Source organism: Lonchura striata, chromosome 10 (assembly GCF_050655825.1).
Source record: "Lonchura striata isolate lonStrDom1 chromosome 10, ASM5065582v1, whole genome shotgun sequence".
Classification (NCBI taxonomy): domain Eukaryota; kingdom Metazoa; phylum Chordata; class Aves; order Passeriformes; family Estrildidae; genus Lonchura; species Lonchura striata.
The window spans coordinates 15,426,628-15,438,765 of NC_140712.1; the positions used below are offsets into that span (position 1 = coordinate 15,426,628).

Here is a 12,138-nt window from a genome sequence, read left to right on the forward strand (position 1 = left end):
CTTCTCTGTAAACAGAGAACAGAACACATTCTCTTTGACAGCTCTTTGAGCACAGTCATTTTGTCCATGTTAATATTGGTTATTCTTCAAGGCAGATTTCTACTGTCTGGAAACTGCTTGGGGCAGCAGCTGTTTCCTTCCAAGTGCTGCCTCTATGGTAAAAGTGGTCAGAAATGTGACTCTCCTGAATGCCAGATCATGACATGTGACTGAGGTTTGATGGGGGAGGATAATTACAACCATGATTAGTTTTCCCCCCCTGGAAAACTGTGTTCCTTTGCTGGGACTTACAATACCAGTATTAAGTAGATTTACAGAACAGTTCTCAGTGCTACACGAGTGCTGAGAGCTATACAGCCAAAACTATTTCAAGCATTAGTATGACAGATTTAAGCTTTTCTACTCAACACAGTTGCCTGAACGTTTCAAGTGATGCTTAAGCAGACAAAATCTGTGATTGTTTCAGTTCTGCAAACTCAATGCTTTCTACCCTTCCTTCCCTAGCATTTGCCGACCTGCCAAATCTGATGGAGCATCTGAATAATAACATTAAATACTGGAAAGGACTGGATGGAAGGAACCTGCGAGTCCTTCGACCACCACCAGAATAGCAGTTAGACCATGGTGTGTCATTCACTAGCCAGATGCATATTTATTCAAGCTCACTTTTGTCTGTGTGAATTCAGATTTGTTTTGGTCTCTTCAGTATTACAGTAAAGCTAGCCCATGCACTTGGGGAACTTTCACGTTCAAGAGAACACGAGGTCAGCAGTTGACTTCCACAAAGTACCATGTGTGGACTCAGATGAAATAAGCCCACCAAGTGGAATTACACTGGATTGCTGCAGTACTTGTACTGAAGAGGGTTTATTATGAACATACTTCTGTGATATCTTCATACCAGCACGTGAAGCTGGAAGACCTTGAAGAGAATCCTCATGAAAAGGACATTCACTAGAAGTTTATCTATTAATAGAGACTCACAGCTTTTATGAGAAAGCTACATGCTTTTTATAAGCACTTCAGACAGTTATGTAGAACAATCAGACATTTAAAATACAACTGTCTATGAAAGAATTTTTTGATCTATGAAAAATAGATGTACTGTATTTTTTCACATCACAGAAGGTGCAATCATTCACTTCTGAGCACTACTGAAAGTGAGTTCTCCTTAAGAAATTTAGTAGCAAATGTAAAAAATAACACGAGAATTTTGAGGTTGATTGTTAGCATCTATGATTAAAATGTTATGTTTTATTTATTTTGTTAGATGTTCAATATTTTCTATGAATTTATAAATACTTAAAAGCCAAAGCCAACTTTAGATGCATTATAAATTTACATGATTCATACTCATTAATATACATTTAATTGATGTACAGACCTTTTATTTTCATAATGCAAATACAAAATACTATACAATGATACATTTTTATTGCACTGTAAGGATAGATGTGTATGTTTAAATATTGTCTGATTTATGTTAATTAAAATAAGTTTTATTAAAAAGGTCTCACTTGAGAATAGTAGAATAAACAAGAACTGTATACTGTCTGAGCACCAGAACTGCAGTAGTTCTCCCACAAACCAGTGAAGACCACCTGATCTTCTCTTGGCTACAAAAATAATAATGTGTTGGAACTCTGTTATCTCCCGTGACATTTTATGACTGAATTCCCTGTTAAAGTCTGCCTTATTTTATATAGTATTTCTACAAAGCATTCCACAGCATATATGAAGAGGTGATACTAAGGTGATTCAACATTTTATAGCCAATGTATTTTCCTCTGCCATAAAAGAAAAAGATCATAAAACCACCAACACAAACCTTCAACTCAAAAAGTTTGTAAAGGCTGTGTACCTTCACAATTTGAATGAAACCTTCATAGCAACTACCAGAAAATAATAAAATGTATATTTTAAGAAGTGTCAAGTCCTACCCATTTCATTTGAAATGTATATGCACTTTGTAGTTTGCAGACTAACAAACACATGAAATTATTTTAAAAATAACTAAGATACTTTTTGTCTGGGGAAGGGAAAAGTTGAGGGAGTTGAACAGCATAAGGGTGATGAAAGGTGTAGCTGGCAAGCCCATCAGACCCTTGTGTATCCTGGGACAAGACTCTTCACAGCTCCACGCAGTGTCGTGCTGTGGAGGACTCGAGGAGTATCCTGTCAGCCTTCCTAGTCAACAGAAGGGCATCCATCCAACAGAGGCACTGAAAGGGCTGCTGACTGTTGTTACTGCAGAGCCAATTGCGTTCAGAGACATTTTTAACCATTCTTGAAGAAGCAGAAGCAGGGGAGAGGTGGATGATGGAGCAATTCAAGGACTGCAGTAGAAGGTAAGAAAGGAAGAGTGCCTCAGGTGTTACCTGCTTCTGTGTTTCTACTTCCTCTCCAAGGCAGTGAGACTGATGGGCTACCACCATTTCTGTCATGCCTTTCTGCCCTTACCCTGCTTGTGTGGTCTCTTTAGCTACTCAGAATTCAGTTATATGCTGTTGGGGCAGGGAATTCCCTTTTCGTAATTCCATTTAGTTAATTCTTGTGTGCATGTTGCCTAAGCCAGGGGGCTCAGGGAGGGGTGTCCAGACTGTGCCACTGTCTCACTGACAGTAGTAGGACAGAAGCTTCTCTGGTCAGTCTTCCAGAGATTCTACAATCAAAGCTGAAGAAGCAGATATATTTTCATTGAAGGCTCAATAAAACAAGTATCCAGTTTTCACAGGGAACTTGCAAGGAGAGGGAGAGTTGGCTGATAGTTGGCAATATCACATTGTATTTCCCTACACTTTATCTATTGTAACCAGCTGTAATTTGCTACCTGGTATGCATCTCTTCTGTTCCTTGCAGGCTCCTGTGTCTCCATTAGGGGAAAAGTGCATGACACATCAGTGTCTCTTCTGCTTATCTGCTACAGTGAGGATGGGAGAGGATGTGTGGGCATGAGCATGTGGACACAGAGACTTCTCTGCAGGTAAAAATCATGGAATCATTAAGAATGGAAAAGACCTTTAAGATTATAGAGTCCAACCATTCCTCCAGTACTGCCAAATCCACCACTAAACTACATCCCCAAGTCCCACATCTACACATCTTTTGCATATGTTTTAAATCCCTTCAGAGAGGGTGACTCCACCACTGCCCTGGGCAGCCTGTTCTAATTCTTGACAACCCTTCAAATAAAAAAAAGAATTCCTAATATCCAATCTAAACTTCCTCTGGTGCAACTTGAGGCCTTGTCCTTTCGTCTTGTCTTATCACTTGTTTCTTGGGAGGAGAGACTGACTCCCACCTGGCTGCAGTGTCCTTTCAGGTAGTTCTAGGCAGTGATAAGGTCTCTGAGCCTCCTTTTCTGCAGGCTGAGCACCCCCGGCTCCCTCAGCCACTCCTTACAGCCCTGGTGCTCCAGCCCCTTCCCCAGCTCTGTTCACCTGCTCCGGACACGCTCCAGCCCCCGGTGACCGCGCTGCCCGGAGAAGCCCAGAACTGGGCACAGCACTGAGGAGTGGCCTCAGCAGAGCTGGGTGCAGGGGTGGCTCTGCCCTGGCCCCGCTGCTCCCGGACGGGCCCGGTGCCGCCGGCATTCCCGGCGCTCGCTGGCTCCCGTCCGGCCGCTGCCCAGCAGCTCCCGGCTCCTTTTCTGCTGGGCACTGCCCAGCCCCTGTGCCCAGCCTGCAAAGCCGTGCGGGGCTGTTGTGACCCAAGGGCAGCACCCGGCCCTTGGCCTTGTGGAACCTCACACCACTGGCACCGTTCCATGGATCCAGCCTGTCCAGGCCCCTCTGCACAACCTTCCTACCCTGCTGCAGAGCAACACTCCCATCCATCTTGGTGCCATTTGCAAACTGAGGGTGCACTTGATCCCCTCATCCAGGTCCTCAATAAAGATATTAAATTGCCCAGAAAAAATATTTCTTCATAAGCAAAGTTAATAGTCTGGGTTATATTAAAATATGGTTAAAAGCAGTTAATTTCATCTGCTATAAAAATGCCTGATGCATCATTTGAAAAGATGTGAACAGTATGATTAATTCCCTGAAATTCACACTGCATCTTTATTTCCATTACTTGGACTGTAGAACTGTGCTAATCAACTCTCTCTGTAAGCCAGATTTATGTCCATACTGGTGTACCATAATTTCACTTAACATAAAACACTGATTTTCAGCCACTGCACCTTTGTTCAATCTCCTGTCCATCTACATTTGCTGCGGACAGATTATAATTAAAATCTGGAATCATGATGCCTGATCTTTACTTTCTGGGAGAGCTTCTCTCTCCAAGCCATGCCTCTGAAGCCTTCTGTGCACTGGGAGTCTGTGCCTGTTCTGTGGGGGAGATTCCAGGCTGCTGCCCATGCAGCATGAAGGGCCTTGCTGTGGAGCAGTAATAGCCCTAACCTGATATTCACTGCTCCAGGATGCAGATGTCTTTGGATCCCATTGCAAATGCTTCAGCCATTCCATAGCCCTTTCCTTTATTCTCCAAAATTACACAGCGACATCATATGCCCTGTGTTCTGAACCCTTTCCAGCTTTTTGAACTGTCACTCAGTGATGGAACTTCCTGGGGACAGAAGTGGATTTACTGATGGTCCTTCACCATGGAAGGCAGCACAGTGGAATAAACTGAGTGTGATTGTAGTGTTCCAGATTTCAGTTAGGCTGTCAGTCTTATGTAGTGTCTGCACTTTTCATTTGTTCTTGCTTTAAAGCTAATACAAGAGTAAATTTCAATGTAGACATGATGAAGGAGAGGTTCTTTATGCACCTCCAGGGCTTTAGTAAAAATCTTTGTGTTTTAAAACTTAATAAGGTTCAACAATTCAGCATTAAATGACAGAATGAATGGCTCTATTTTCCATGCTGCATATTTTCTATCAGGTAATCCTGCTTCTAAACCCGGGTATCACTGTAGATGCTTCCAAGTGGATATGAATTATTATAATATATTAATATTATTATAATATTAATTATTATGATAAAAAATGGGGGGGGTTTCAGCAAATAGTCCTGGATGAGCATCTTTTTTGCTTGTACAAAATTTAGAGTAATTGCTTATTCTGACAAAAGGAGAAACCAGATAGGTGGCATGCACATCTACCATATCACAGGTCTGAAGATGGTTTTCATACTGCAGTTTACCCAATGGATATATAAATAATTTAATACATAAATTAAAAATCATCTGAAATTGAATGAATGCCTTGGTTTTTGTTGCAGTGCCTTTTCATCTGGGTGTTTCTGCTTGTCTCAGTAGAGGAGTCATTGATAACACATATAAGAAAATGTGTCTTGAACATGAAGGAATTGAGCAACGGCAAAGGCATTCCTGCATAAAAGAGAAGAAAGGATAATAGATATCTAATAATCACTTGCTGGGTGCTGAGAAACAGCATAGGCAGTCAGTTGTGCCCTTCAGTGAGACCAGAAGGGTTTGAGTCATGAGTGAGCAAGGAGTGCTTTGAAATGAAGTCTCAGAGCTATTCACAAGCTTCAAAACAAATAATCTCTCTGCTGATGTGTGACATCGTGCCTCCAAGGTACAGGGGTCCCAGGGGTGCTATTAAATGATAGCAGGATGGAGTGCAGTTTGTCCTGACATGATATTTAGATGCAGAAAACAAGTTTTCAAATTGCTGCCATATCCCTGCGCAGCCTGGTCTGCTGGTTCAGAACAAAGGGGATGTCCAGGTGTTTCAGTTGTTTTTTGCTGAAACTTTGGCTCTGTGAGCAAAGGGCTGTGGCTTAACTCCACTGAATACTTTCTCTTGGTGCCTGCTTTGAATGTTATTTGGGCAAAGTGTCTCATGTTTCCCTTTTTTCCACTTGTTTAACATCTTTAAGACTCTCCTCCAACACTTTCCATGCAAACCTCAGTGGACTCGGCTTTGAAAACCCTGTGAAGCAATGGCAGCTGCCTCTTTAGCAGGCAAGACAACTGAGTTAGGAAAGGCCAGGGAACCCAGAGCCACTAAGCAAAGTAGCTTTGAGGCTTCTAAAGATCTTTGAAATCCTGGATCTTCAAGCTCTGCCTGCGGTTTAACAGTGTTAGGCAAGGGAAGAATCTTCTGGTCTTCTCATGTTCCACTTTTTCCCCTCTTCCAGCTTATCTGCTTCCATTTTTCTTCTTAGGTCATTTGCTAGAAGTCTTTGCTTTTAACTTCCACTGGCTGAACATCTCCCTCAAACACACAGCCATAACACTGGGACTAAACCCTGCCTTCAAACTGACTCTTGCTGCTTATTTACTACAGCTTTTACCACAAGAAAATCTTTTGCTTTCTGACTCAGAATGAGCCTGGAGAAATATCTTATAATGGCTGAAAGCATCCACAGGCAGAAGGAGAACACAAACACAGGTAACTGAAATAGCTTGTGAGCACTGCAATGCTGCTGGGGTAGTGGGAATATGTGTGCAAGGTCTTTGGTACTGTACTCCCACATGCAAAGTGAAGTCAGGAGTGTTCCCAGACACCTCTGCCTTTGAGGTTATGTTAGCAAGCACAAGCAGCTGGGGACACTTGTTGAAATTCGAATCTGCCTTTTCTTGGTTTGCTTGCTCCCCCCGTCGAGTGGCAAGAGTCATTGCTAGAGCTAAAACTCATCTTAGTTCAGCCCATGGTACTTAACAGAAGTCACTTCATCCTTTTATTACACAGGTAGTGAAACCAACAGTAGTGCACCAACACATACAATTTTCAAAAGGAAGTGAGAAAGGTGATTCCTCTTTGAAACAAAAGGAGGAATTTAGCCAGTGTGTAATTATTCAAGTGAGAAGTTGGTCTTGTCTGTATTTAATATTCCAGAGTGGTATTTGATGTAAATCCTTCCCCAGAATTCATTACATTAGCTCTTAGCTCAACCTGAGCATGCTGAGTGCCAAGTTCAGCATGCAGCATGTTTTATCACCAAGGAGAATGACGTCAACCTGGTGATCCTGCAGCTCCCCAGCTTGGGGGAGGAGGTATGGCTTTGTCTTCAGCCTAAAGATGAAATGGAATATGTTTGATAAGATTTTCTTGGTATTTGCAGTGTAAAATGTGTGAAGAATATTGCTTTTTACCTCCAGAAAGAACTGTCCCTTTTTGCCTAAAAAAAAAAAAAATAAACCAAAATAAAACAAACCCTCAAAATTTACTTTGCTTGTAATATTATTCTACACAGAAAATAAAATTTTTCCTTTACAGATCCCTAAGCTTTACAAGAAGACCCTCAAAGCCCTTTCACAGGTGGGTGAAATGAGCTGCAGGGAAGCACAGGGATTTGTGGGCATCCATGCTGCAGCAAACCCTGGCCTAGTCCTGGGACAATCTGGCTGCTGCTGGGGGCTCTGGTGAGGATCCTGCCAAAAAATGGGAAGAGAAATGTAGAAAGCAGGTGCTTTCATAAAGGTTTGTCTCTGGTGTTTTTCAGAGATACTGGTCAGAGCTCCTGAGATGCCAGAGCTTCATCCTCCCACCCCACTGTGTCAGGCTTGGTGAGACTCCCGGGAGAGCCGAATGCCATCAGCTCTGTGTCGCAGCACTGTCCCCAGGCTGGGGACACACTGTTTCACACTCTGCTTACTGTAGGTAAGGCTCTGCAAGGACACAGCGTGCCTGTGAGAGCTCAGGAGTGCTCAGGAGCAGCTGAGATGCCCAGCCACCCCTCTGGGACTGGGCTGAGAACCGTGTGCGTAACATCAGGCACGGCTTTTGGGGTTAAAGAGGAAGAAAGTCTGCAATTGTTCGTATACAGACAGTGCTCAGGACATTGTGAGAGCAGAGTGAAGTACTCCTCACCTGACAATCAAGCCCTAAAAACGAGCAGCCTCTCCCAGCCCCTCAAAATGCACGCTGGCAGACTCAGTGCCAATGTGCCAGATCTCTGACAAGGCAAGGTCAGAAAGCACAAAGTTTTAGCTGCTCTGTCATGCCAGGAACAAAAAAAAAAAGAGCTAAAACACCAACCTACCATCCAACCAAAACCACACAAAAGCCCCAACAACAACAAAACAAACAACCCAAAGCCTTGTTTTAAAATAAGCTGTTCTAAATAAACAAGTGATCTTTGAACCACAGCAAAGTACGTATGTAACAATGTTTGTTAAGTAAATATCAGTGGCATGTTTAAGTCTGGGTCAGTAGGTATTAGCAAAGTGATATTTGTGTTGCTTTTGTTGTAACAAGAATGTTTGTAGAAGGTGGTCTGAAAAAAGGGGCTTTGGATTTGGGATTTTATTTCTTCCATCTGCTTACCAGTAGCCCCACTTTGGGACTTAAAAATCCTTCCTAATGCATTGAATTTGGTGAAGCTATATTTACTTCCATTGGCTTAGCTCTGTTCATAATCTGCCTCATGAGTATTACTTCTTACCCATGGATCCACTTCTTAGATAATTTTGTCTTTCTGAAGGAAATCTGTCCTAAGACTGGTTGCAAATATATGGTCACATTATTATAGCGTGTCTCTGAAATGCCACAGTCCTACTTCCACATTTTCTGATCAGATGCACCCTGAGCTTAGACTTTCTTCTTAGACTTTCTTCTTGTGCTGCAAGCAGAGAGAGCCAGAGAGCCCCACACAGGCTCTCACTGCTATGCCACTGTGCTGACCCACTGATGAGATATTTGCAATGTGCAAACTCCACAGGGACTGAGACAGCACAGCCCAAAAGCCAATGGCTGTTTTTCCTTTTGCAGCAAAACAAAAACAAAACAAAACCACAAAAAACACCACCAACAAAAAAACCCACCAAACAAACAAAACCAAACCACCATCCGTTTCTAATTTAAACAGCTGTTTATATAGTTGTTTATATTTTTATCTATTCTTTGACCTTTTGGTTGATTTGAACTCAATGTTCAGGTAAAAGTTTAGATATGAACTCTAGTGCCCAGAAAAATGCAAAGCAAGAGAACAGGTTGTAACAATGATGGTGCTGAATTTGAAATTTTCCACCAGAAACAAAGGAATTTTTTTCTGTTGGACAGGCTGTGTGGAAGTCGAACTGATTCTTAAGTGCCTTTTCCTGTATGTCAATATAAGCCACCTCTTGGGGCATGCTTAGAAATTTTCAGCTTAATAAATCCTCGCTGTAAACTACATGCTTCCATGTATGGGAGGCAAAATATTTACTTAATCAAGCATTTTATTACACAGACGATGAAATGTATCTGACTCTCACTGCACAGGCACAATAATACCTAGTTCCATTACAGCAGCCTGGCTGCAGCTTTCACCTCAGCACAGGGGCACGAGGCAGGAGGTGTGGGAGTGGCCCCAAGCATCACCTGATGATTTGCTTTCTAGTATCAGAGAGGGAATGTAAAGGAATTTTGTTTAGAGATTGAGAGAAAACTTGAGCATATTCAACTGGCTGCAAAATACCTCCAAGGCAAGGGAGTTAACGTGCTACTGTTGGGCTGGGCGTGCAGGTGATTTGGGAGCTGCGAACACCCCCCTCAGGGCGAGAAATGGCAGCTTTGTCCGGCCCCAGTCCTGCTGGTGGAGACCCAGGAGCCGCCGAGAGCTGCTGGCTCTCCCTCAGCCTTGCCAGGGCTGTGCTAGCAGCGGGTGTTATTCTCCTGCTTCAGTCTGCAGAATCAAGCACGTGTTATGGGAAGGAATGGAGGGGGACACGCACAGCAGGTGCTGCAGGGGATAGTGGCTGCTGGAGGCAGCAATTCAGCTGTGTGTGGATGGAGCCATCACTGGGGAAGCCGCTCCATGGCCCAGCCGAGGGCAGGCAGGGCTCGAGCGAGTGCCGAGCGTGGTGAGCCCGGCTTGGTCCGCAATGTCTCGGGAAAAGCCTGCGTTGGCGAGGCCGGGGCTGCGGGAACAGAGCGCCCACCCCGGGGCGGAGCCGCGAGCGGTCCCTCCCCGTCCCTGGCGCTGTCCCGGCGCAGGAAGGCAGCAGTGCCCGCCCTCTGCCCGCCCTCAGTCCGGGCGCACCGAGCCGCGGGAAATGGCGGCGCCGCGAGGGGAGGCGGGGGAGCTCATGGCGGCGGGGCCGGCCCCGCTCCTCCCGCGGCCGGAGGTGCCCGGGGCGGCCGGCCTGCAGCGGGAGCGCGGCGGAGCTCGGCACGGCCTCCCTCGCACACGGAGAGGCCCCGTCGCCGTGCGGCCGGAGCGCTCCCGTGCCGTGGCGACGAGGCCCGGCCTGCCCGGGGCTGGGCCCGGCAGCTGCCGCGCGGGGCCGTGAGGAGGCGATGCCGCCCGCCCTGCCCAGGTAAGCGCTGCCCGCCGGGCCCGCTGCCGCCCGGGAGGGACTGCTGGTGGTGCTGGTTTTGTGAGGTAGCCCGGGACCCACTGCTGCAGCTTTTCTGCGGCTGTTTAAGCCACAGAATTGGTTCTGGATTCTGTGTAGCTCCAGGTGTGGGATGAGCATGCTTTTGGCAGAGGGCGAGCCCCTTGCAGCCATTTTGTAAAGCAGTTAAGGTCTCGGTATCGCTTCCATCTGAGCAAGTAAAGCTTGAAAAATAAGCGTGTTTGGAAAAGGTTTCAGTAAGGTGGGCTAGGATACCTGAGTATATATTGGCAGCTGAGCACACCACGATAAACGCGATGGAAAGAAGATTGAATAAAAAGCCAGTGTTGTGTTTTGGACTGGCCCAGGACTGCAGTAGAGTCTGACGAGGAAGCGAAGTCTCACCTTTGCACGGTCCCTGCTTTGCTGCGTGCTGCTCAAGAGTGATATTGATTACTGTTGGGAAACAGATGGGCAGTAAAAAGATTCAACTGAGTTTCAAGACAGGAACAGGAAATCGCCTTCCTGGCTGAGTGGTTAGGCTCTGCTGTCTACTTTAGGAGGGCTCAGTCTGTTCTGAGACTATTCAGAAGTTTTTTATGGCGATTCATCTGGAGGACTAAGAAAGTGGAGCCAGTGGCACTATATTGACTCCACTGATACTATCCTCCTAAATTAAATGGTGAGAGAACAAGGCCTGCCTGTGAGATAAAGGTCAGGACCTACTTGATCTACCTACAATATTTTAATGGCAGTGAGAGAGAGCAAGTAAAAAGTTGTGTGTTTCTGTAGTAAAAGATTGGATGTGTTTGTTTTAAATATATATTAAATGTATTTCGAGGCTATTGTGTTGTCTCTTGTATTTGTGCGTTTGACGTGTCTCTGCTGTCTAATTGCTCACAGGCCCCTTGTTCCTGGCTCCAGCACTGGGTGTGGAGGGACACTGGACATCCCTTGGATTATGGTAACTGGTTTGGAAACTGTTTTCAGCCTCAGAAACCTGCGTGAGACCAGACTGGTCTTCTGAAAGGGCTTCACGTGAGCCCTCCAGTGGCAACAACGTGAATTTGAAATCCCAGGGAATTGGAAAGAAGGGGCTTGGGCAGCCCTGGCAAAGTCCCCAGTTAGCTGCTGGGGGAGGTGTGGTTGGGGGTGTCCTGTCCTTGGCAGTTCCTGATGCTGCAAGTCCTGCAGGGATGCGTGGATCACTGCTGCACATGAGGGCTGCCTGAGGGCTTCAGCTGGCCAAAACCAGAGCTTTAGGCATGAGCTTCTGTCCTTTGCAGAGGATGGGTTTTGCTGTGTACCAGTGAATGCCCATAAGGAAAAGGAAGAAAAAGACCCAACAGGTAGCAGGAAAAATGTAGCTTGCAGCACATTATGTTAGAAACAAGGACAACTCATTTTTAACTGACTGTTGCCCTACCACATGATGTAGTTCAGCCAGAGTTCCTGTATACAGGCCAGAGGTAAGAACTCATTTTACCTCATCTGAGATACCTTTCAGTGCAGAGAAATAGATCTCACATCAGCACAGTTGGCAAAGTTGAGTGCTATACCCTGAGTTCCAATAAACTGAATACACCTGATGAATAAACTGAACATGCAGGGTTGGTGTAAACTTACAGCTTTGTAGACCTCTGCAGTGGAAGTGGTGGCCTCCCAGTAAAGGATTTATATAGAGATTGTTCAGAGCAACAGCTGGTTTAAGAAACACATGTTGTCAAGTTTTCTTTTGCTGTATAAATATTTAAGTGATGGGGTTTGGATTCCTAAGGGAGGAGGAGCTTGGGCTAGTGCCAACAGGTCAAGCTTTTATTAAACAGAAACATACAAACTCATTTCCCTTACTGCTTTTAACCTAGAAGCCAATTATTGCATATTTGTTCTTTCTTTCAG

General features: G+C 45.1%; 1 protein-coding gene and 1 non-coding gene across 20 annotated transcripts in view; both read left to right on the forward strand.

The window, feature by feature from the left end:
• LOC110474267 (high affinity cAMP-specific and IBMX-insensitive 3',5'-cyclic phosphodiesterase 8A-like) overlaps nucleotides 1-12,138 on the forward strand; it is a 163,715-nt gene that overhangs the window by 150,484 nt on the left and 1,093 nt on the right. For 7 of the 19 annotated variants that reach the window (XM_085588841.1, XM_085588842.1, XM_085588843.1 and 4 more), the window contains 2 exons: nucleotides 505-7,582; nucleotides 11,143-11,203. In XM_085588841.1, coding sequence (XP_085444967.1) covers nucleotides 505-611 — 107 coding nt within the window. In that variant the 3' untranslated portion in view covers nucleotides 612-7,582; nucleotides 11,143-11,203. The remainder of the gene's footprint in view (nucleotides 1-504; nucleotides 7,583-11,142; nucleotides 11,204-12,138) is intronic. The other 12 variants (XM_085588834.1, XM_085588836.1, XM_085588829.1 and 9 more) reach the window with 12 other exon arrangements.
• Nucleotides 10,851-10,982, forward strand: LOC116184024 (small Cajal body-specific RNA 15). The gene has a single exon (XR_004148746.1).